The sequence below is a fragment of the Arctopsyche grandis genome, chromosome 9 (genome assembly GCF_051622035.1).
Source record: "Arctopsyche grandis isolate Sample6627 chromosome 9, ASM5162203v2, whole genome shotgun sequence".
In the NCBI taxonomy this organism is placed as follows: domain Eukaryota; kingdom Metazoa; phylum Arthropoda; class Insecta; order Trichoptera; family Hydropsychidae; genus Arctopsyche; species Arctopsyche grandis.
In genome coordinates this window covers 15695645-15717801 of record NC_135363.1, presented here as the reverse complement: position 1 = coordinate 15717801, position 22157 = coordinate 15695645, and the positions used below count along the sequence as shown (strand labels likewise).

At 32.8% G+C, this 22157-nt stretch overlaps 4 protein-coding genes across 6 annotated transcripts; 2 read left to right on the top strand and 2 right to left on the bottom strand.

The window, feature by feature from the left end:
• Positions 1 to 696: 696 nt before the first annotated feature.
• Prp5 (pre-mRNA processing factor 5) lies at positions 697 to 9337 on the bottom strand. Of its 2 annotated transcripts, XM_077437668.1 has the most exons (19): positions 8951 to 9319; positions 8767 to 8861; positions 8521 to 8694; positions 8284 to 8443; positions 8024 to 8213; positions 7827 to 7948; positions 7227 to 7359; positions 6982 to 7151; positions 6685 to 6899; positions 5373 to 5607; positions 5105 to 5266; positions 4912 to 5031; positions 4620 to 4827; positions 4351 to 4513; positions 3582 to 3793; positions 3347 to 3510; positions 3078 to 3269; positions 2773 to 3003; positions 697 to 2431 (listed from the first exon to the last, which is right to left on the bottom strand). In XM_077437668.1, the coding sequence occupies exons 5-19, from the start codon at positions 8181 to 8183 to the stop codon at positions 2189 to 2191; spliced, it is 2730 nt and encodes a 909-aa protein (XP_077293794.1). In that variant the 5' UTR covers positions 8184 to 8213; positions 8284 to 8443; positions 8521 to 8694; positions 8767 to 8861; positions 8951 to 9319; the 3' UTR covers positions 697 to 2188. The 2 variants fall into 2 exon arrangements, with proteins under 2 accessions (XP_077293794.1, XP_077293793.1); XM_077437667.1 differs by lacking the exon at positions 8767 to 8861 and having other exon boundaries at positions 9189 to 9337.
• A 1446-nt stretch (positions 9338 to 10783) lies between these two features.
• Positions 10784 to 13796, top strand: LOC143916435 (myotrophin). The gene is made up of 4 exons (XM_077437541.1): positions 10784 to 11057; positions 12873 to 12983; positions 13072 to 13155; positions 13235 to 13796. The coding sequence occupies exons 1-4, from the start codon at positions 10989 to 10991 to the stop codon at positions 13319 to 13321; spliced, it is 351 nt and encodes a 116-aa protein (XP_077293667.1). The 5' UTR covers positions 10784 to 10988; the 3' UTR covers positions 13322 to 13796.
• On the bottom strand, positions 13618 to 16140 carry GXIVsPLA2 (phospholipase A2 group XII). 2 transcript variants are annotated; one of them, XM_077437538.1, is made up of 4 exons: positions 15940 to 16140; positions 15541 to 15793; positions 15180 to 15422; positions 13618 to 15084 (listed from the first exon to the last, which is right to left on the bottom strand). In XM_077437538.1, the coding sequence occupies exons 2-4, from the start codon at positions 15770 to 15772 to the stop codon at positions 14939 to 14941; spliced, it is 621 nt and encodes a 206-aa protein (XP_077293664.1). In that variant the 5' UTR covers positions 15773 to 15793; positions 15940 to 16140; the 3' UTR covers positions 13618 to 14938. The 2 variants fall into 2 exon arrangements, with proteins under 2 accessions (XP_077293664.1, XP_077293665.1); XM_077437539.1 differs by having other exon boundaries at positions 15889 to 16139.
• Positions 16141 to 17077: 937 nt separating this feature from the next.
• LOC143916760 (uncharacterized) lies at positions 17078 to 20833 on the top strand. Its single transcript, XM_077438003.1, has 9 exons — positions 17078 to 17233; positions 17508 to 17714; positions 17786 to 18064; positions 18141 to 18260; positions 18330 to 18750; positions 18835 to 19016; positions 19095 to 19287; positions 19362 to 20258; positions 20341 to 20833. The coding sequence occupies exons 1-9, from the start codon at positions 17174 to 17176 to the stop codon at positions 20802 to 20804; spliced, it is 2823 nt and encodes a 940-aa protein (XP_077294129.1). The 5' UTR covers positions 17078 to 17173; the 3' UTR covers positions 20805 to 20833.
• The last annotated feature ends 1324 nt before the right edge of the window (positions 20834 to 22157 follow it).

The following is a 22157-nucleotide window of genomic DNA, read 5'->3' as shown; positions in this document are numbered from 1 at the left end:
AGCATACTACAAAATTGCATGGAGCGAATTTTCTTTGATTACATCTAAATTTCAATTACAATTCAAGACAGATAATTGCACTGCACCTAAGCCTGCAAGGTGCAAATGCTAATAAAGAAATTATTTTTACCTTGTAATTAGTCGCATTTTATAATTTTTGGTGTCACATATTTGTACATGGAATTTATTCAAATAATTTTTGGAACATACATTGTACATAGCTTTCCACTTTTCAATCAAAGAAGAAACCAAAAATCATATCACATAATTAATGAGTTTCCCATTGATCCTGATTCACAACTGCACAATTTCGTCCATCATTTCAATGCCCAAGCATTATTTTTAAACTAGGTTAACATTAAAACATCAATGAAATATTTTAGAAACCTTGCCTAGATCACACATAAATATATTTATATACAAAAACAAAGTTACTCGGCATTACAATATATACGAAGACTTCAAGTAACCATTCAAACATAATGGAAATATGAAACAAAATTTAGTTTAATAAGTTGAAAAATAAAAACAAATTGTTTTAATTGTTGATTATCATCAATATACATTTATATCTACAATCTAGTCTTATAATGCTTCAACCAGATCAGCATATCTCAGATTAAACAAATCCATACCGAGAGTAATCAGGTTGAGCAAGTTGTTACCTTTAGGGCGAAAACACACTGAATCGTACACCGTGCATGTCCTCATGGCTTCCAGTTGGGAAGGGCGTTCCTTCAGGTCATTATTAATTAGTACGATCTTATTATTTCGATAAGTTTCTTCTACATTTCTTCAAATATGAGTATCACCGTTTTCCCATGTCAAAACCGAAAACACTCCAGGGGGGATTTTGACCCGACATATATCAAGCGTGCTAGCTTTTTTTACACGTGCAAAACTATCTAAAAAAAACACGTACCGCGTACGATTCTGTGTGTCTGCACCCTTGGTGTTATTACGTGCCATAGGAGACCATGGTATTGTTACGTGCCACGCATCTAGTATATCTAGGTGGCTGGGAACATTAAAACTAAATTATGTAAGAGCTTGAAAATTGTTCACCAAACCAAGAAGCAATTAGATATGTTTCCCTAGGTATACTTAACACTAGTGCGTTTTTACTTGGGACCCTAGTTTATAATTGCCTCAAGAATAGCAGCCATAAATACGTTATCATATATGTATATAAGCAGTACACCAGAAACGGATTTTCTAAATTCTTCGTCTGCTTTGTATTAGGTATAAAAACATGTAAACAAAAATGTTTAGCACAGTAAAAGAAATATAGTAAGAATATTTTCAAGAGGTGTTAATAGCATAAAAATCTATGAATGATGGCAATGTTTCTCGTATATTAAAGATACTACATTATTGCAAAAAAAAAAACAAAACATTTTTGTATATATATATTGTATATACAAACTCCTGTTTAAGCAGACGAGAAATTTAGAAAGTCCGTTTCAGTCAAACGAGGATCTATCGAACGGAGTAGACCTTTATGTACCCGTAAGTATAATATATATGATGATCTTTCTTTGCACTTTCTCAATGTGTAAACATTTGATTTTAGCGATTCCTAAGCAATTAATTCGCTCAGTGTAATTTAAGAGTGAGCAAATTTGTTTCGCGACCTGGTGGAACCTGAAGGGCAGCACTTCTCGACATAGAATGGTAGCATATTACTAACAGACCAGACATAAGCAGTCATTGATTAATTTTCATATATGTACTATAGACATTTAATTCATCTATTCAAATTATAATTATCGATGATTCAATTACAAAAATAAGTACACTTGAAACTATTTATTCACAAATTATTTATATAAATTTCTATATACGTTCTCTGTAAAAAAATACATAGATACACACAGCAACGACTCGACAATCAAAAGGTTAAAACTATTGAAAGTGCAATAAATGATAACCTTCTGAATTTATTATAATTCAATTCATCTTACATGGAAGTGTATTTGTAGTGGTTTGATATAAAAATACGTTATCAATTACATATGTATATACAAATACATAAAACGGTATTTTTTATATATTAGAAAAAGATGAAAATCATAATTTGTATTATTTATTTTTTTTAATTTACTTCTAAACAAATGTACATACTCATTAAGGGAATTCAATCAATTGAAAATAACATTTATAAGTAAAATATGTTTTTTATTTAAATTCACACAACTTTGTAGCGTGCTTTGTTTATTGAATGATGAGCCGACGATTGTAAATCTAAAAGTTCTTCTTTGATAAGTCTAGTTATTTCCAATTTCGCCTTGGTGACGGCTAATTCTTGAGAACTTTCAATAGCAAGATATAGTTTCCTTTCACCCTCGGGAGGACTCTTTCCTGGAGGGACATATGTCCCACGAACTGTGATACCAGCTTCAGAATATTCACTAATAAGAGCCAACGCTTCCTACAAAGCAAAAAAAAAACAACAATTATTTATATAACATACATATACAGTTGTTTTAAATTTCAATAATGTACATATACATATAGAATTACACACATTAAATTGTAAAAATGTAATAGGTGAAGATAATTGAATAAAAAATTATGTTACCAACTCAATTAAAGGTCAAATGTCATTTTTTTATGACAGTGATAAGTTAAGAAGTTCATTGTCAAGCAATACGTGCAGTTATCAACCATTTATTTTTCACACAAAATTAGTTAAAAATAAACACCAAAATTCAAACATAACATGTTGACAACAGTTTGCAATTGGGTGTTTACTTAATATTTAATATTTACCTTGCTCGTAACACGCCATCTCGCTTGTTGTGGGAAGTCATTAATCTCCAACTCCTGCTCGTACTTCCTGAACGTTTCCTCAGTTCCAGGAGCAGCTCCCGATCCACCCACTATACCATCCACCCCCGATGAGCCAATAGATCCAGCTCCAGCCGAGCCTCCTTCGTCACGCGGTTGATAATTAAGACGAGTGTTAAGCTTTGCAGCCAACTGCTCAGCAACTGTTTTAGCCTGCACCACAATGATATAAATAAATTATTAAACAATCGATAATTTAAACAATCAATGCTGAAATGAATACGAACCGTAATGTATGTGTGCGTTTGAGATGCTCCTTTAAGAATAGCTTCGGCTGCTTGTTGAGTGGCTCCTTTATGTTCCGAGCCCAAATTACGTTGAAGATGAATACGAGAGGCGAGCTTTTTAGCTAATTCCAGTTTTACACCACCACCGGCTGCAGCTGTAGCCCCACCAACAGCAGGAGTAATACCAGCAACCTGTGATACAAATTTTACATTACAGCAATTATAAAACAAATACAAATATTTGTAATTTTATAAATTGTAATAAATACCTTAACTTCTTTCACGATTTTTTTAGCAGCAAACATAGTTTCGATATGTTGGTCAAGATCACCTTCTACATCTTCATCGTCAGAGTCCTGTAAGCCTAAAGCAGCTTTTTGGAACTTTTTACGTTCATTGGCTGCCATTGCTTCAGACTCGTCAAATTTGAAACCTAAATTTAAATATAATTTGATAAAAAATATAAATGTAGTGTCAAATTAAAAAAAAAAAAATTATATCTACCTTTTCCACTAAATCCTCCTCCAGTGTGAACTTTCTTTCCTTCTTGTTCTTGTTTAGTTTTATATGCTTCCCAAAGTTGTCTAAGATCAGCAGGTGGTTCTTCTCCGGCCATTTCAAATGCTCTTATCACATCACCGGCCGATCTGCCTTGTTCTGGAGTGAGGAAAGTCCAAGCAAATCCTTTATTACCGGCTCGCCCAGTTCTTCCACACCTTAAATTTCGTATAGCAAAATATTATACTACAAAAATATAAATCACAAAGTTTCACTGATGATAAAAATAAACTTTTTCAATATTGTTAATATATGTAGAGCAAAGGTCACTTATTTTTATTATACATACAGTTTATCAAAAGAATATATAAAAGACAATGAATTATATATGTTACAGTCGAAGTGTATTTTCAGTTGTAATACATTCCAACTGGCGTTTTAGGTAATTCATATTCGAATACAATTCAATTAGTAAATTAAAGCTCTACAAGCGCAAATACACTTACAACAATGTGCACCAGTTGCAATATAACATTTGAGTTTCGACATTTCTTATACCAACATATAGTTGAACTGTATTTTCGGTTGTAATATATTTTGACCAGTTGGAATGTAATTCGCCATATGAATCAACTTACCAGGTTTAGACGAAATATATTCTAACTAGTCAAAATATATTACAACTGGAAGATACACTTCAATCAACTGTAACATACATATATCCTACACGCATTAAATATCAAATATCAATAAAAAAGTGCATACTCGTACATACCTATGAACATAATCTTCATAATGATTAGGGCAATCATAATTAATAACTAGAACCAATTGTTTGACATCTAAACCTCTAGCAGCAACTGAAGTGGCTACTAATAGTTTCACTTTACCAGCTTTGAAATCTATAATTGTTGAATCTCGATCAAATTGATCAATACCTAATAATGGACAAAAAAAAGTAAATTCATACACATTATATAATACAATATATTTTTTATAAGCCTCTTATTATTCAATAATTAAAATAAAAGCTTCGAAAATTACCTCCGTGTAAACTCATACAATTATAAGACGCCTTCATCAATTCTTTTAATAGTATATCTGCATTTTCTTGTTTATCCACAAAAACAATTATATTACCATGCTCTTGATACAAGCCGAGAAGTTCTAAGAGTTTGAAAAACTTTGCTTCATCTTCCAATATAGCAACATGTTGTTCAACTTCTTTACAAACTACACTTCTACCACCAACCTTTTATATGGAAATACATAATTAGAATACAACTTACATTAAATATGTATCGGTACATACAATCGTATATTTATTTTTAGTCACCTGAACTTCAATAGGTTTTTGTAGTATTCTTCTAGCCAAGGCTTCCATTTGACGAGGGAATGTTGCACTGAACATCACAGTTTGTCTGTCTGGTCTGATATTTTCAATAATACGCATCACCTATTTACAATAAAACAGAAAAATTAAATACAATTCAAAAATAAACAAGCAAATGAATAAAGCAATGTATTACTTGAGGTTCAAAGCCTATATCAAACATTCTATCAGCTTCGTCAAGTACTATATAAGTAACTCTCCTCAAATTAGTCACTCGTCCCGAGTTAGCAGCAAGCATATCAATCATTCTTCCAGGAGTGCACACAATAATTTCAGCTCCACGTTTCAATTCAGCTATCTGTAAAAAACATTTAAAACGTTAGTTCAGAATACATGTTCAGTATTATTCATTCATAAAGCGAGCATAAGTATAAAACTAATTTAAAATAGCATGAATAATTTGCCTGTTCTGATATTCCGGTTCCACCATAGACGCATACGACGTGCAACATGAGAGCTTTGCAGAATCGTTTGATATCTCGTCCAATCTGCATACACAACTCGCGTGTGGGAGTCATAATAAGTGCGATTGGTCCATCAGTTTCTCCCAGAGGCGGTTGATCTAAAATGTGACGGAACATAGGCAACATAAAGGCCATAGTTTTCCCAGAACCTGTTTTTGCGATACCAATCAGATCCCTAAAATAGAATTGACAAAATCAGACGGAGCAAAATTTTAACATCATAATTTTAAGTTTGCCCTAAAATGATTTTTATATACTTTTTAATCTATATTTCATTTTTTATGGAATACGGTAAATTTAAATTTATTTTATTAGTCTTACCTACATATGTACATATGTATATTAGACTTATGTATTTGTTTACTCATTTTTTCAAAACTTATTAACTCACTATGGGCCTTAATTACATATACTATATCCTCCAAACTCCATACAATTTTATTATTTTTAAGATTTGGTGTCAAACTTCTATTCATAGATATCATACCCAGAATCTTAATGAAAAATATCGATAAATAAATTTAAAAAAAAATTATTTCTATGATTTAAAGCTTGACTTTTTTTCAAAGGAATTTATCGATAATATTTCAAAATAAAAATATTCAGAACAAATCCAAAGATATCAAAATTGACTAGTTTTTTCCAGCGTAGCATACTTCTCAAATTTAATCCTGCATTAAAATGAATAGCACAATGATCTATAAGAGTATGGTTTATTAAGAGGAAATATATACACATTTTATAAAAAATTTAATGCAGCAATCACTGCAGTTTGAGAAACACTGATCTGATAATTTATATGGTTGAAAACAGGCGCGGCTCGTGCATAGGAACTGCGGTGCTGCAGCACCCCCAGAAAAATTACAAAAAAATTGCATTTACAACTTGTATTTAGATATATTTGACATACTCATTAATAATGATTATGTCAAATATCTAATCATTCTTATTTAAATTATATTCACAAGTTGTAAATGTATACAAATGTGATTTTTTGTATTTTTTATGGCGGTTCTGCAGCGTCTGGTTGAAAACAATAGTAAAAAATCTGTATTCCAATTTTCAATTTAATTGTTTAAAAGGTTTAGGAGTTATATTTAATTTACAAAACCTATTATTTTTACCGTAACATACATTGCGAAAAATAAGCACTCTCATAAAGTTTTCGGAAAATTCTGGAGGTCCATAATGAGTTAAGATAAAAATGCTCCAAATGCTATAAAATGTATTAAGTTTTCTAAATAAAAAATACCTTCCGGACATGATGGCTGGAATGGCTTGTGCCTGAATTGGTGTAGGCTTTTCAAATCCTAATTTTTTAAGGATATCTAGTTCTTTCTTACTAATACCACATTGAGCCCATTCTCTAATTGGTTTCGGACAACCTTTACCTCGAACTCCAATGCCTTCCAATTCCACCCTATAAGCTTCTACTTCTACGGAGGTCATTCGACCTATCTCAGGTACCTTATAATTGTTACATAATTGTTATAGAACATTGTAAAAATTTAATCAAAATAAACAAAATTAATACATATGTACATAATACCTCAGTATAAAATTTCTTAGTAAAGGGTATGTAGTTCAAAGAGGCATGATCAACTTTTGCAAGATCTTTCTTTAACCTTGATGCGAGATGTGCAGCAGTGTCTTTAATATCTTCGGTCTCCTCTTCCGATGAATATTCAAGACCATCCTGATTCTGTTCAATTAATTCACCTTAAACAAAAATCAAAACATTAATATTGTTTTATTAAATTTGTGTTGATTCTAAGTTATAAGAAAGCACAAAACCTTTATTTTTCTTTTCTTGGGTTTGTTTGGCAGATCCTGATAGTATTACAACTCCAGTATTGGTTATCGGCTGTCCCTTGGTACCATCAATGATACCTCTAGCTTGATCCAGTTTATTTACTTTACGTACTTCCTAAAATAAACATGTAATTATATAGTAAAAGGGAGTCTACCTCACGGCACCGAAAGTGAAAAGGTCGGAAAAACAAATATCGGAAGGCAAAGATCGAAAATTGAAAGATCTTAAGTCGAAAGATCAAAAAAAAAAAGGGTGCATGGTAAACGGTACTATGTATATATAATATATATCAGTGGCATGCGGTGAAATTATCTCTTTTTTTTTGTCATACAGCCTTGTTTAATGTGCGTGCGTAGGATACAGGAGGAAAAGCCTGTTCCTCTTGATCCTGTTGTATCCTGCTCGAGCAAATTAAGTGAGGATGTACGACGGGGGGGGAGAGAGAGTTTTACCGCACGCCACTGATATATATACTAATCGTTTTTCATATGTATGCATGGTAAACGAACATTTTCGCCTTTCTTACGGTCACCCAGTAAAAGGATATTCAATAAAATATTTATGCAAATTAAAAAACATACCTGTTGCACTTCCAACATAAATGCATCTAAAGGATCAATTTCTTCTTCTTCCTCTTCTTCTTTTGTTACATGTTGTGGTTGACTGGTATCTTCGGCTGTACTAATACTTACTGCTTCTTCTCCTAAAATCGTCAAAAAATTAGATTTGAGAAGTGTTAGAATATTATAATTATTAAAAATCAATGTAGAAAGTTCACCTTCATCTCCAGAATCATCTTCTAATGACCACTTTTTAAGAGTCGGAACTTGAATATTAGCCGTCAGGCTGCCTTTTTGTACTTCACGTTTCGTCGCTTCCAATTCCCGCCTTTTACGTTCAACGCGCCATCTCTCAATTCTATCCCGGCGTTTTTGCATCTCTGCTTCAAGTTGCTTTTGTTCCTCTTCCTAAAATATTTTTTTTTTCGTTTTAACAAGATCATTATTTTTATTCAATTTAAAAATAAAAATTATATACCTTGTCCACATTTCCTGGATCAAATTCAGCATCATCTTCTTTGACGTGTTTTTCTTTAGAACGTGAACGTTCTTTCTCTTTGGGTCGATCTGATTCTTTGGACTTTCGTCTGGATAATCTCGAAGAGCTCGATCTTTTATCACTCTCTCTTTTTAAATCCCTTAAATTTTAATAAAAATAAAAGTAATTGTAAAATATAATAGTATAACAAAAACATTAAACAGAAACTAAACATACGATTTCCTCTCCCTACTATGAGATCGTTTCTCTCTTTTACTCTCACGTTCTCTACTTCGGCTACGTCTGTGCTTTGATGACTTTGAAGGTCTCTCTCTACTGCGAGAGCGTCGTCTCTTACGATCAGGACTCACAGATTTACTGTGAGATCGTCGTCTACTTTCCCTTTCGCGGCTGAAATATTACATAAACATAACAAATATATGTATAGTTTCTAAAATCTTAATCTAATCATAAATTAATTACAGTAATCACTGGTTATATGGCGTTTACGGTGATTGTTTTGATTTGTTTATTTGCACATTTTACGTTGTATCCATTTTGAATCGTATTATATTAACCTACATATTTATTCCAGTGTTAATTTTGTATGTATTCATATTTTTATATTCATTTTGTACAAGTTAATCGGTCGTGGAAGCCAACGAACCTATTATTTTATATGGCCCCTCTAGTCTAGTTATTCGCGGTTCGATATACGCGCAACTTATCAGGAACCTAGCCTGCATGGATAGCGAGAATTTATTGTATTTCATCATCATACAATCGCTTACTATAGTTTCATGTAATAGCGTTCTTTCCAAAATTGACATTCAAAATACGTGACAGCTAACCTTAAAAACATAAAGTTTAAAAGAGCACGAAAATGTTTCGGCAAGCTCACTTACCCGCTTCTTGTCATTTTTCGTAAAATTTTGAATTTTTAGCTGGAAATTTAATCCAGCAATTTGTAATAATTCACAGGTAAACGAACCGTATCGCAAGCGCTATACTCCATTAAAAACACACCATAACAATCAAGGAACCAGCCATGCTTACCTCCTTTGATGCGTAACTGCCGCTCAATAGTGACAGTTCATTGTTATCGAAGTTCTTCTTTTTACTAGCCCCTTCTTATTTTTCTCTGATACACATCGAAAATTTTACTTGCCAAAATACACAATAGACTTGAACAAAGTAAAGGAAACATTAAAGTCGTCCATTGAAGAGTTATGCCTTTTTGATTTATTATTTACTAAATGATGTATGTGAATATTGAATTACTAACGAGAATGATTCACTAACATCTATTGTATATAGATTTGAGTCACAGCGTTTCTTTGTCTTTTTCTCATATATCAAATTGAAGAGAGAACCGATATTTAACGAACCCGTTACGCCCAGGGGATGCATTTTACTGGTTTCATGTATGTATTCATTAATAAAAAAAAATCAAAATATAAAAAAGGGTTTAGTCAAAAGTTAATGCGTAGCCGCAGTACACCACTAGGGTAATTTTTTTTACCAGTAGATATGTTGTAAGTTCAAATCCAGGGACGTCATTTGAGAATCGGGGATTATTCTTTACAAAGCGATCTCCCACATATCACGAAACATCTGGTATCCGAAAATTCCATCTATCATGAAATTACAGATCTGTTACTGAGAGTTGGCACGTTCTCGTGAACTAGTGTTGTGCCGGTGATTTCAATGGGTGGTTTCGGAAAGGAATTGCCACACGAATTAAAATAAAGTTATATGCTATATATTATATAAATATAATATAAGATAATTTATAGGCGTGCGCGCGCACGTATAATCGCAAAAAGTTAAGTGCGCGCATTACAAGCTCACCCGTTCGAAATGTTGAATGAATGCGTGTGTGTTTTCGTGAACGTGTGCATTTGTGTAGTGTGTACGCTCCCGTCGCTCGGCCTGACGTCGCACATGTCAAACGATCAGTGGCGACTCGTGAAAATTCATAAAGGGGGGGGGGGACTGCAGAGATTAATCGAGATGTAATAGCTCGTTGACCATACCGGTGATCATATGCAGACAAAAATAGCATGCATATGTACTATACTGGGAGGCTGCAGCACTGCAGCCCATATGGACGGCAAAAATAGCATGCATTTGTACTATACTGGGATGGCTGTAGCCTCGCAGCCTATATAGACGAGCCGCCACTGCAAACGATCCACCCCCCCCCCCCCCCCACTTCCCCGCGTCTCTTCAACCACTTGACTCTGATTGGCTGTGTCTCCACGCGTCCATCACAAACACATACATCGCGTCCGTTTTTATATATATTTGTACAATGACAAAAATTTTACATTTCAATTTAAAATTTAGATGAGAAAAGACCATTGTTGATTTTATTTTTTGAACCTCAAGTTTTTAGTTATACCAGTGGGATGTTTTTACATTTATAAAATGCAAAAAGTATATTTAGATTTATAGAATGTAAAATAAATTTCGTAGAATGCAAAGGTGGCAACTAGATGAAGTAAAACGTTGCACAGTTGTCGTTCCGGGTGTGTTGTGTGGGCGAGTGACTGACTACTAGCGGCCGGTGTGGCCGAATAGCCGGGCATTTTAGCATCGGTAGCGAATTAGTATTGGGCAAAAGCCGTATAGAACAACCGGTCAACCGGTCGAAACTGGGAGTGGCGAACCATACAATCGAGAACGAACGAACGGCAGCCACTATGAGTCAGCTCGTGTGGGGAATCAAGAACGGAGACATCGACGAAGTGCGATCCATCGTGGACGTCCAGGTGAGACCGCTCTCTCCCCCTTACATTCACTCTTCACTAGCGCGAGCCATGGCCGTCGAGCTCCTCGAACCTCTTATACACGTTTTGCTCGATCACCCATCGATCTAAATCATGAAACTGTAAACCGCTATGAGGCGATGACTAGTCACTTAACACATGTCATATGTCAGCGCTTTCGCGGGTGACATTTCACTGACAGGTGTCAACCGTCGCTTTCCGCGAGCCGTTGCTCGCCTGGTCTTAACGTACACTTATCTGACCATCTTATTATCTGGTAATCGCTCAATTACAATCATATGTAACTTGTGCAAATATCTAATAGAGAAATCTGTTAAGTCTATCTCGTTAAACAAACCAAACCAAAACGTTCAGTGACGCTACTTTTTAACTCATTTTATTCACTTACGACTGTTCTAATTGGTAATTTTTTAACTCATAAAACAATGCGTGTTGGACATATAATTTAAAACTGCACAATTGGTGTTGGTACATATAATACTACACAATATATGTAGATACATTTACATTCCAGATAATTCTATGATCAATGTTTCCTATACATATATTTATTTGTTATTTTTATTGTTCTTTGTTTAGAAACTACTAGTTTCGTTGCTATTTCATTATCTGTTAAATATGTATATTTGAAATGTTCACAGAAAAATAAATAATTTGTTTGAGTCACGTGTACTCTACATTACTTAAATCATTAAGAATCTTATGAATATTGGTTTTGAACCAAGAGTGTATACATAAAGCTATTATAATCTATTTCTTTCAAGATATAGATTTTATTTGGTGATAATCAGTACATTATCATGGTTTTGATAACATATTTATTAGATAATTTCTTCAAAGTTTGTATTTCACTCATTACTTATGATACAATAATAACATAATGCTAAAAGGCAAAATAAATAAAAACTTTATTGTACTTTTTTTTATATAAAAACAGTCTGAAAAAAAATTTCAAACCGAGTAAAAGAAATATCATATTTTTACAAAATTTAGCCATTATTGATCAAACTTTACAGAAACGTATGTTTTCTCATCCACTACTGTATAGATCTGGGATACGATGGTGGAAATGGTTACACGACAATTGGTGCAAGTCCAAAAGGTTCAACGACAAAATGTACCCGAAAATTAGTGCACTGACAAAATGTCCACGGAAATAATGTTCAAGTGACAAAATGTTCAAAAATCCTAAATTTTCCTATTTTAATGGAAAAAGTAACTTTTTATCGTATAGATCGCGGATGTTATTAAATTAGTATAAATTACAGGTGTTCTCAACCGCACCAACATATTCTTATTTAAATTGAACAATTACATTTCAAACGAATGTCATTGAATATCATTTTAGGATGTCATTGAATTAGTTTAAATGTTAGGGATTCTTAGCCGTATCCAATATTTATACGAAAAAAAAAATACTTTTTAAGCGTATGAACTGCAGATTGCATTGAATTAGTTTATATGTCAGGGCTTCTCAACCGTCTCCAAAATTTTCTTTATTTCAAATGAATAATTTACTTTCTATCGTATACATTATTTCCGTGGACATTTTGTCGCAAAATTAGTGCACTGACATTTTGTCAGTGCACTAATTTTTGGGTACATTTTGTCGTTGAACCTTTTGGACTTGCACCAATTGTCGCGTCCCCGGTGGAAATACTATTCATTGTCAAACTTAAGATGCCTTAATTATGTAAATGTTGAATAATATCTACATAAATCATCAAATATTTATTAATATAATATAAACCACAGTTTTGATAAAATAATGTTATAATCTGTATAATCTTTTTATAGAAAATAAATGTCAATGAAGCTATCGATGGCAGAGTTCCCCTTCACTATGCAGCTGATTATGGACAAAAAGATGTTTTAACATATCTTCTCGACAAAGGCGCCAATCCGAATGTAATACCATAGCAACAACCATACACAATATTGGTTTTAGTATTTAAATATAAACCGTACATAATATATTATTTGTTTATTATTATAGGTCGTAGACAAGCATGGAATCTCAGTTTTGTTGGCTGCTATTTGGGAAGGGCATACAGACTGTGTACAAATACTCTTAAAAAATGTAAGTTTGGCTAGTATTTTTTTTTTTTATATATTGCAGTGTTAATGAGCTATTTACTATATTGAATTTAATTTTCAAGGGTGCGTCAAAGACTGGAGTAACACCCGATGGAATGTCTTATATGGACGCGGCCGAAAAGCAAGAAATTAAACAACTTCTTACGTAGAAATACTCCTTAAATTATCATCGCTTCAATGTGTTTTCTGTGTGGGGCCTCATAAAGATACCGTTTATTATGCGTAACGAGATTATTTAAATTCAATTTTTTATTAAGATTCTAGCGATCATATATATATTCATTATATTTTGTCATTCCGATTATATTTGTTCACACAGAGCATTTTATATTCGTATATATATATTTATAATGATATTTTTTCATGTACGATTCAACATAACTAATAGTGAGAGTGTGCAAGGAGAGCAACCCAATTAGTAATATATGATTAAAATTAATGTGTAAGTTTTTCAATATATTTAATGAATTGGTATTGCCGCTTCTGCTGGTGATTGTAGCGTTATTTAAAATTAAATACATTTATTTATAAAATTTCATTGAGTTTCTTTTTAATAGTTATTTCATAATCATACATAATTCATAGTGAACATTGTTTTTTTAAATAAATAACATAAACGTCTGGAAAACAAAATAGTTTTGTATGTTCTTGACTGATTCTTACACTTTTAAATAATTTCGTTCATTAGTTTCTATAGCTGCAGTATTATTAAATGAAGTTAATAAAAAGTTTGTAAAAAATACAGCGGATATGTACACAATGTAAAAATCCAAGCAGTCCTGATGAAAGTCAAAAGATTAAGGCAACTTTCAATAAAATCAGAACTGCTGAAATAAATGTGTACATATATACGGCAAGAAAAAGTGCTATCCATTTCGAATGACTAGCTATTAAGGTCCGTTTATACTAGCACAGCACTGACCGGCAACTGCACATAAACAGCAGTACGAAAGATATTCTTTAGTACATTTTATATGGACATATTTATGTTTCATAATGTATACGTATCAGCAGCAAACAACACGGTCTGTTCATATTATGCAGCAGTACATGTCACTGAAACGTATCAAGCAAAACCGATTTTCTTTGGCCATTGAAAATATACATGCATGACGTGACGTCACAGTGGCGAGTGCACCCGTGCTGACGAAAGTGCGCATGCGCATATGAATATTATCGGAAGCGTCATATTGTGTCAATATTGATTCAACAATACGACGCAAGCAATGTTGAGCCGTATCGTCGCTCTCTGTAATGTATAAAAATGGCAATTTGCCCTGCACTTGGCCAAAACAAGTATAAACGTGCGCTGCTGCATTGTATGAATAAAAGTGGTATTTTCCGTGCAGTGCTGGATAATATAAATAGACCTTTATTCACCATATTTTTTACTACACCTTGTATTATATACATACACATCTAATTTTTATCACATACATTTTTTTAATAAATACATAAATAATTAATTTTATATTCAGTTCATTTTCAAATTAAATTCATGAAAAATATACAACAATATTGAATTGAAAGGGAACATTCACAATAAATATTAAATAATGTATTGACCATGCAAAATTAACATTTAACTATAATATTATTATGTTTGGATAGTAGAAAAATAATATTTAATTGCTTGTAAAACGTCACAGGATTATTTTTCACTTAATGATGTATTTATATATGAGATCTGAACATGAGAGAGCATTACAAAAGTTTATATATGTACATCATCGAGCATAATTATATAATATCATTTCAATAGTATATTAAAGTTCTCCATGTCCAGGTGTATATTTCTTATATTTATTCTTAGCAGGCGGACAATAGCAGGCTTTCTGTTGGGCATCAAGATAAGATTTACAACCGAGAGTGAGTGTACTGGTAAATAAGAGTTTAGACGCCGTTTTACATCCTAAGGAATAAGACAATGAAAAAGATTTTCTGATAGAATAGACAAAAATTTAATGGAATATAAAGTATGTACGTATATTCAATATTTTTACTGACCTTTAACAAATGTTTCACCAGCCACTGAATTCTTATAAGTATCACAGAAAGTATACAAACATCTCTGGAAGTTTATATCACAAACTTCTTTACCCGAATTACATGTGTCATAGCATGTATCATGGACATCACAGCAATTTGTCATTTGACTAATCGGCAAATATTCTGATGCCAATTGTAAACCTAACGATCCACATCCATCAGATTTTGGGACGTGATTTCGATTTTTTACAGGATTCTGGCCTGAAAGTTAGTTATTTGAAAATATAAGTATATCTTTATAAAAAAAAAAAAAAAAACATGAATCTGGATTTAAAATCTTTTTCTACTATGTATTGATTTGAAGGTTTGAACAACATACCTTCTGGGCATTGATATATACATTTTTCTTCCACAGCAGCATCGAAAACTTCATGCAAAGTTCGAAATTTTTCAGCTACCTTTACCACGTTTGTCATCACATCACCGAAGACTGTCTCAGCTGCCAATATAGCGTCTTTAAAATTTTGTAGCATTCCAGAGCCCATTCCGGTCCACGCGTATCCCAGGAACGTCAACGCGTAAATCGCAATTTTCATATATGGAATCTCCATTGCGTGTTCGTTGACAGCAGTCTAAAATTTTATAATAGGTATAAGGCCCTCGAATATCGAAATAAAACTGGGAAAATATCTCATTTAGTCACAGGTGACGTATTAACACGTCATACGTTGTGCTTGGTTGAATGAGATTTGGAACTTGGCCAGAACTCGATTCTAACCTCGTCGAACGAAATTCGTAGCACAAGAAATCACACAGCAATGCGGCGATTTATTTGTTATAATGTGAATAAATATGAAATCATATTATATTTTATTTTCTTTCGTATCTCGTTTACTTTTACGCACAAGTTCGTAAATAGCAAAATTCACTTCATATTGACATTTCACTTGGGTTAGGGTTCTTACCAGTCTTTTCGGCCATGAACGAATTTTTTTGTTTTACTGATGGAAAAAAAATAGCGTTTAAAGCCGTAGCAATTAAGTGAAATTTATTTTAATTTACCAAGAAAAAGCCTAACTTAACAGAAAATCATATGATAAAATTAAATTCAAAACATCAGCTGATTGAAGACAAACGTTAATAATTAATTATATAAGTACCGAAAATTGTAGCATTTCCCTTATAAACTTCCAAGATTAGCGAAAATGTAAAGGATTTTTTTAATAATCAATTGAAAAAAAGGTTTGGCAATAAAATATCATCTTAAAACTTCTATCCATTTCAAGTTTATATGTATAAAACTGGTCACACCCAAAAATTGGTCACGAGAAAACTGGTCACACCCGAAAATTGGTCACGAGAAAACTGGTTACACCCAAAAGTTAAAAATTGGTCACATGATAACTGGTCACACAAAAAAATTATTCGCAAATACTTTTTATTTACGAAATTTTTATTATTATCGACTAGACATATTAGTTTCGCACGTTGATACGGACATACGAGCTATTTCCGTCATACGATTTCTTTCCTCATATGTCTAGTCGATAATAATAAAATTTTCTTAGATAAAAAGTATTTGCGAATAATTTTTTTGTGTGATCAGTTATCATGCGACCAATTTTTAACTTTTGGGTGTAACCAGTTTTCTCGTGACCAATTTTCGGGTGTGACCAGTTTTCTCGTGACCAATTTTTGGGTGTGACCAGTTTTCTTGTGAACAGTTTTAGAGTGTGACCAGTTTTCTCGTGACCAGTTTAAGTGCGACGGGTGATGACGTGTGACCGATCTAGAGCGAATGGTTATCCTGTGACCGGTTCACATATGACTAGTAGTCCGTTTACCGTATGGGTGCACAATAATTTCGTGTGTAATGTGTGGTGGCGAAAAGTATACAGCATCAATGCTAGGTAGCCACTGATGCTAACGTCTCGATCAAATTTGAAGTTTGTGGCTTCGGCTTGTGTTTGTTCGTGTTTGCTGTTTAGTTATCTCATCACAGACCTCATATAATGGAGCAGCTGCTTGCTGGGGCGTCTGCCCCCACGCAAACAGCCTTGCCTCAATTTATTGTAATATTATATTTTATAAATAATGCATTAGAATGTATTCAAAAAGTTGTGAAAACATATGGATAATAATAACCAAAATTTAATCAATATTCATTCTGTTGAAAGTTCAATGAAATTTGATCAATTGTGCAACTTAGTCATTCTTTATGTTTATATATACAAAATTATATACATACATAAATATAAAAATTATATACATACATAAACATAAAAAAAAAATTAAATCGTGTTCAGAATGTTTTATTATTCATAGATAATATATATATATTTTTAGAATACTATATTAGAACATATATCACCTAAATTGGACAAATTGATTGAAAAACTTGAAAATCGCAATGCCAATGAAAACATCACAGATGATGAAATACACGAAAAGAATATAGAACTATATTCTTTATGCAAAGATCAAATATTGAAGTGTGCTTGTCTTATGGCTGATATATTCAAAAGAGAAATTGAAAATTCCTGTATTTTAGAGGTGTGTATTTTGAACTTTGGTATTTTTTATGGTGGTTTATATTTAACGGTTTGTGTGTTTTATTATTTTAGGATAGCAGGAGTTGGGTTTTAAATCGTATGGTTTTATGTTTGGATAAATTAGATCAAATCGAAGATAATGCGTTTGCTGATCAATGTGTCGATCCTCCAAATGCCAAGCTCACTAAAAGCGTCATGGATTTAAATCTATTTGTAAACGATGAGTTTATTTCGTGGGTTGATGATTCGTTGAATTTATTGGATATAATTGAAAAGTTGTTCGTTGATGACATCGATTACATAAGAGATCATGCAAAAAACACTCTAAAACGAAATCAATGGGTGAAAGAGGTAAAGTTATTTGTTAGACATTATTCTTTTTTTAATGCATCGACTTGTTAATATTTTTTTTAATTTTATTTTATAGTGTTCATCGGGACTGTCAGGTCTTCATAAAATTATAAGAGAATTGATATTTTCAGCGATGAATATTTGCACTAATAGTCTTTCTGTTGATCAGCGTATAATCAATGCTAGGTGTCATGTTGTAAGCCTTTTTGTCTATGAAATAAATGATTAATTAATTCATATTACATAAATCGTCCATTTTTTTTAGATTTTACGCGAGTCTAAATGTTTGATGATGGAAATTGTTCTCGATTCAAAACTAATTATCAACGACTGTGATGAATCCGAGTGTTCAAATATACAAATCAAAGAAAATCTCCATTTTCCTACTGTTAGAATGTTTATAAATATTTTGAAAGATGCCATTCACACTCTAGAAGCGTGTATCAATAGAGCTGTGCTCGGCCTCGTATTAAAATGTCTCACCGATCCGATAAAACCACTCAATAAAATAGTCCACGCATCTGCAGAATGCATTGAAGTAAGTCTTCAGGCAGATAAAAACGCTCTTGAATTGTTAGATTCAGAAATAGTTGACAAATCCATCAGTGTGAAAGATTTCGACATGCACAGCGAGCAACTAACTCAAATTGGCTTATTTGCTGTTTCTTGTTCAGCAGATAAACAAAGTTTGTACAAATAATTTAAAAAAGTTATATACATGTACATATTATTATGTTTAAGTTTAATTTAATAACTTTGTTGTTATATAGGAGTGTTGCAATTAAAAAGTTGTCTGGCAAGTTTGGAAATATTGGATGCACATTTAATTCCCACAATCTTATCAAATCCCGACAGCTTGCATGCACAATTTCTCATTGATCATTGGATGCAAGAAATTGATGTTTTAAGGAATTGCGTTTTCTTGATTGTGGATCCAGTGGCTTTTATTGATGTAAAAATATTCATGTTAAAATTTTTTTATGTTTTCTTTTTTCCCATAAATTTATAATATTTATAATTATATTTCCAGCTTGTGGTAGAATTATTTCAGGAAAAAATTAATTCCATAAAATCTGAGTCACCGTTGAAGTGGTCATCAGCTCAACCGCTCATAGGATTGGGAAAATGTGTCTTGGATTATTTTAAAGCATACTTTGACAATGAATCTCAAGTGTTTAATCAAAATGAAAATCTCAAAATTATTATTGAAAATGTTAAAACTGGTATTGTATAAATTTTTATTTTTGTATCTGAGCGTAGATAAAGCATAAATGAATGTAATTTTCTTCTTCAATAGTGGTCAGAGAGTGTAAAGTAGTGGGAGACTTATTTTTGATGAAACCGAATGGACCAATTGTTAAAAATAAAGTCCAAGAAATCGAAAAACCGACGAAAGAAAGAAAATATCAAGAATACAGAGTTATAAAACGGCTTAAACTTTTGTATTCTTTGATTACAAAAATTGTAAAAGAATTGGTTAATGAAACTATTGAAGACGACGAAGCTAGTATTTTGAATTCACCTCAACAATCGTACACTTTAGACATCCAACGTAAAAAAGAAACAGACAACTACAAAGTTGTAAGCACGTCGGAGAATAAAGCAAAAGGAATTTTCAAAATTTTCGATAAATTCAAAACATCGGCTAAAACTACTAAAGCCAATAAGGCTCTTCCAAAAGTGCCATCTAATAACGTTGAAAATATGTACACGGGCAATGTAACATTTTCTAGAACCACAATTGTACGATCTACATATAAAAAACCGTCCAATGTAGTGGATAATCAAAATTCGTGTTCCGTTACATTAGAACCAATAATGGCACGATTGAAAAGAGCTGGTAACGAAACTCGTAATATTGTATTGAAAGATTTTATTTCAGCCAGTGGAATATTGGATGGAATAAATGATAACTTTCTACTGTCAAATATATCCAAAGAAAACGAATCCAAAAGTACTGATATTTGGATGAACGAAAGTCCTAAAATAAGAAGCAGTGTATTTTATAATAATTCCAAAGGTTTACGAGGACGACAATCATCTTTGCGTCGACGAGTGTTGATCAATCAGATGAATGGTTCTGGTAAAAAGAACATTGAAGTTGTAACCAAGTCTCTAAATTTTTCGATAAATAAATCAACACAAGATAGATCCATTGAATCGCTCAATCAGAGCTTAGATCTTCACATTACCGGTAAGTCTATATTCATTTAATTTAAATACAGTTGTTTTGTTTAAATATTTATGTCACTTCCGTTTTGTGTATTGTATTGTAGATATATTGGAGCAGTTGACAAAATTATCAGATACAATGTCATTATTGAAAATTGATTGCTGTGACGAAACTGTCACCGGTCAGTCCAAAACCACACCTGTCGATTCTAATGATGATCAATTAGAATGTCCGAAGAATGTTTTAACATTGAAAATCAACAATAGCAACTTTGTATCACCGAAAAAAGTATGGAATATCAAAGTGCCCCACGTTAACAAAGATGTAGATGATGATGATAACGTGTCCGAAAATGTTAAAAACATAAGAGCTATGAGCGATAAAGAAAATGTAGAAGCTATGACTCCTAAGCAAGCGGACCGATCATCAAAATCGAAGAATTTGGAGAATGTCGATTGTGAAATTGATGTCAGTTTCGGCAGCGAAATATCAACTCCTGAAAGATTGAATGATTTACATCAATTAGAACTGAAACTAGCCAACTTGAAAGATTTTTGGAAAAAATAGCGTCATTATACATACATATGTACATATTTTGTAACGGCATCCAATATTATTAGTTTAAGATTGACAATTCTGCAAATGTATTTGAGTTTACATTTATTTGTAAATACATATTATTATATATATATATTTTTAAATATAAATGTAATTTTTATTTAATTGTGATAAGTTTTATTAATTTCAATTTATTATTTGTAGCATTTAATATCAATTATTTATTCAAGTATGATGAAAAAAAAAGACTGATGAAATTCAACATGAGGTACATATTATAAATAAACATATTTTATTAGAAGAGGAATCAATTTTTATATAATTTAAAAAAAACGTGGGTACATTTTTTTTAATTTAATTTTGTATTTATACGTATGTACAGTACAGTCCATGTGTTCACTCCGGTTTGTTCATACACAAACTATACGTTTTAGCGTAAGTGTTAAAAGTCGAAAGCTATCTTTAAATAGATTCCCACCAGGTGTCGCATGAAATTATTTAAAATGGGAAATCCTGTGGAAACCGCATTACAGCGTTGCTATAATTCCCATTTCCAGCGTAATTGCTCGTGGTCACTCTTGGTCACCCAACTCGAGCAACCAGAATTGGCCAAGAATCCGCTCACTAATACCTCAAAGAGTTCGCAATATGTGACGATGCAGTCACACGTGTTCATAGTTTTTTACAAGCCCCTTCATAACTTCCATTCGCAATCGATTCGGTATCTTTTAGTCTTCTGATCGTTTTGAAACTTTGCTATTTTTTGCGGTTTGGTCATTCACTATGTAGTCGCTGGCAACTAATCACCAAGTGTGGCACCCCTCAAGACAACGTGCTGTTCACTCCAGCAATAAAATCACCGTGACCAGACCGAACACCAGCAACCGATCTCACTGATCGGGTGTTTTTATGATTTGTGCAATCAATGAGCTGCCCAATGTGGTGTGTGCTCCATACGACTGCATACGTTTGATGTGGTCGCGCAAAAAAATCACCCAACAAGTTGCTCGCAAGTCACCCGGTGTGGGCGGGTCTTATGGGTAGCCCTTAGTTAGAGGGTTCTCTAGTCATCTTTTATCTTCTTAGGGTAGATGGTTCGTTCCCTAATTTTCCAGAGATTTTCTTCGTTCTATATATTTTTACTACATAATAATGTGGACACATCGCTTGGGTGTGCAACGTTTACTCGTATATTGGCGTTCGACCTCTGCGCAGAACGAGTGCTGTAAATGTAATCACAAACCCCCCCCCCCCCTTTCCACTTCAATTTCCCTTACCCTCACTTGAGGGTGGGTAGAAATTGAAGATGTAGAGAACGGACGTGTCAATTAAGTGACCTCAGTCGAGTGGGTCAGGTTACCA

Coding starts and splice junctions, on each gene's coding strand:
- Prp5 (XM_077437667.1), bottom strand. Junction 5,608..6,684: donor CCAGCCATCATGTCCGGAAG/GTATTTTTTATT, acceptor ATTCTATTTTAG/GGATCTGATTGGTATCGCAA. Junction 3,794..4,350: donor TATGAAGATTATGTTCATAG/GTATGTACGAGT, acceptor ACGAAATTTAAG/GTGTGGAAGAACTGGGCGAG.
- LOC143916435 (XM_077437541.1), top strand. CDS start 10,989: ATGAGTCAGCTCGTGTGGGGAATCAAGAACGGAGACATCGACGAAGTG. Junction 11,058..12,872: donor GATCCATCGTGGACGTCCAG/GTGAGACCGCTC, acceptor ATCTTTTTATAG/AAAATAAATGTCAATGAAGC. Junction 13,156..13,234: donor TACAAATACTCTTAAAAAAT/GTAAGTTTGGCT, acceptor TTAATTTTCAAG/GGTGCGTCAAAGACTGGAGT.
- GXIVsPLA2 (XM_077437538.1), bottom strand. CDS start 15,772: ATGGAGATTCCATATATGAAAATTGCGATTTACGCGTTGACGTTCCTG. Junction 15,423..15,540: donor TATATATCAATGCCCAGAAG/GTATGTTGTTCA, acceptor ACTAACTTTCAG/GCCAGAATCCTGTAAAAAAT. Junction 15,085..15,179: donor TGGTGAAACATTTGTTAAAG/GTCAGTAAAAAT, acceptor CTTATTCCTTAG/GATGTAAAACGGCGTCTAAA.
- LOC143916760 (XM_077438003.1), top strand. CDS start 17,174: ATGGAGCAGCTGCTTGCTGGGGCGTCTGCCCCCACGCAAACAGCCTTG. Junction 17,715..17,785: donor AAAATTCCTGTATTTTAGAG/GTGTGTATTTTG, acceptor TTATTATTTTAG/GATAGCAGGAGTTGGGTTTT. Junction 18,065..18,140: donor GAAATCAATGGGTGAAAGAG/GTAAAGTTATTT, acceptor TTTATTTTATAG/TGTTCATCGGGACTGTCAGG.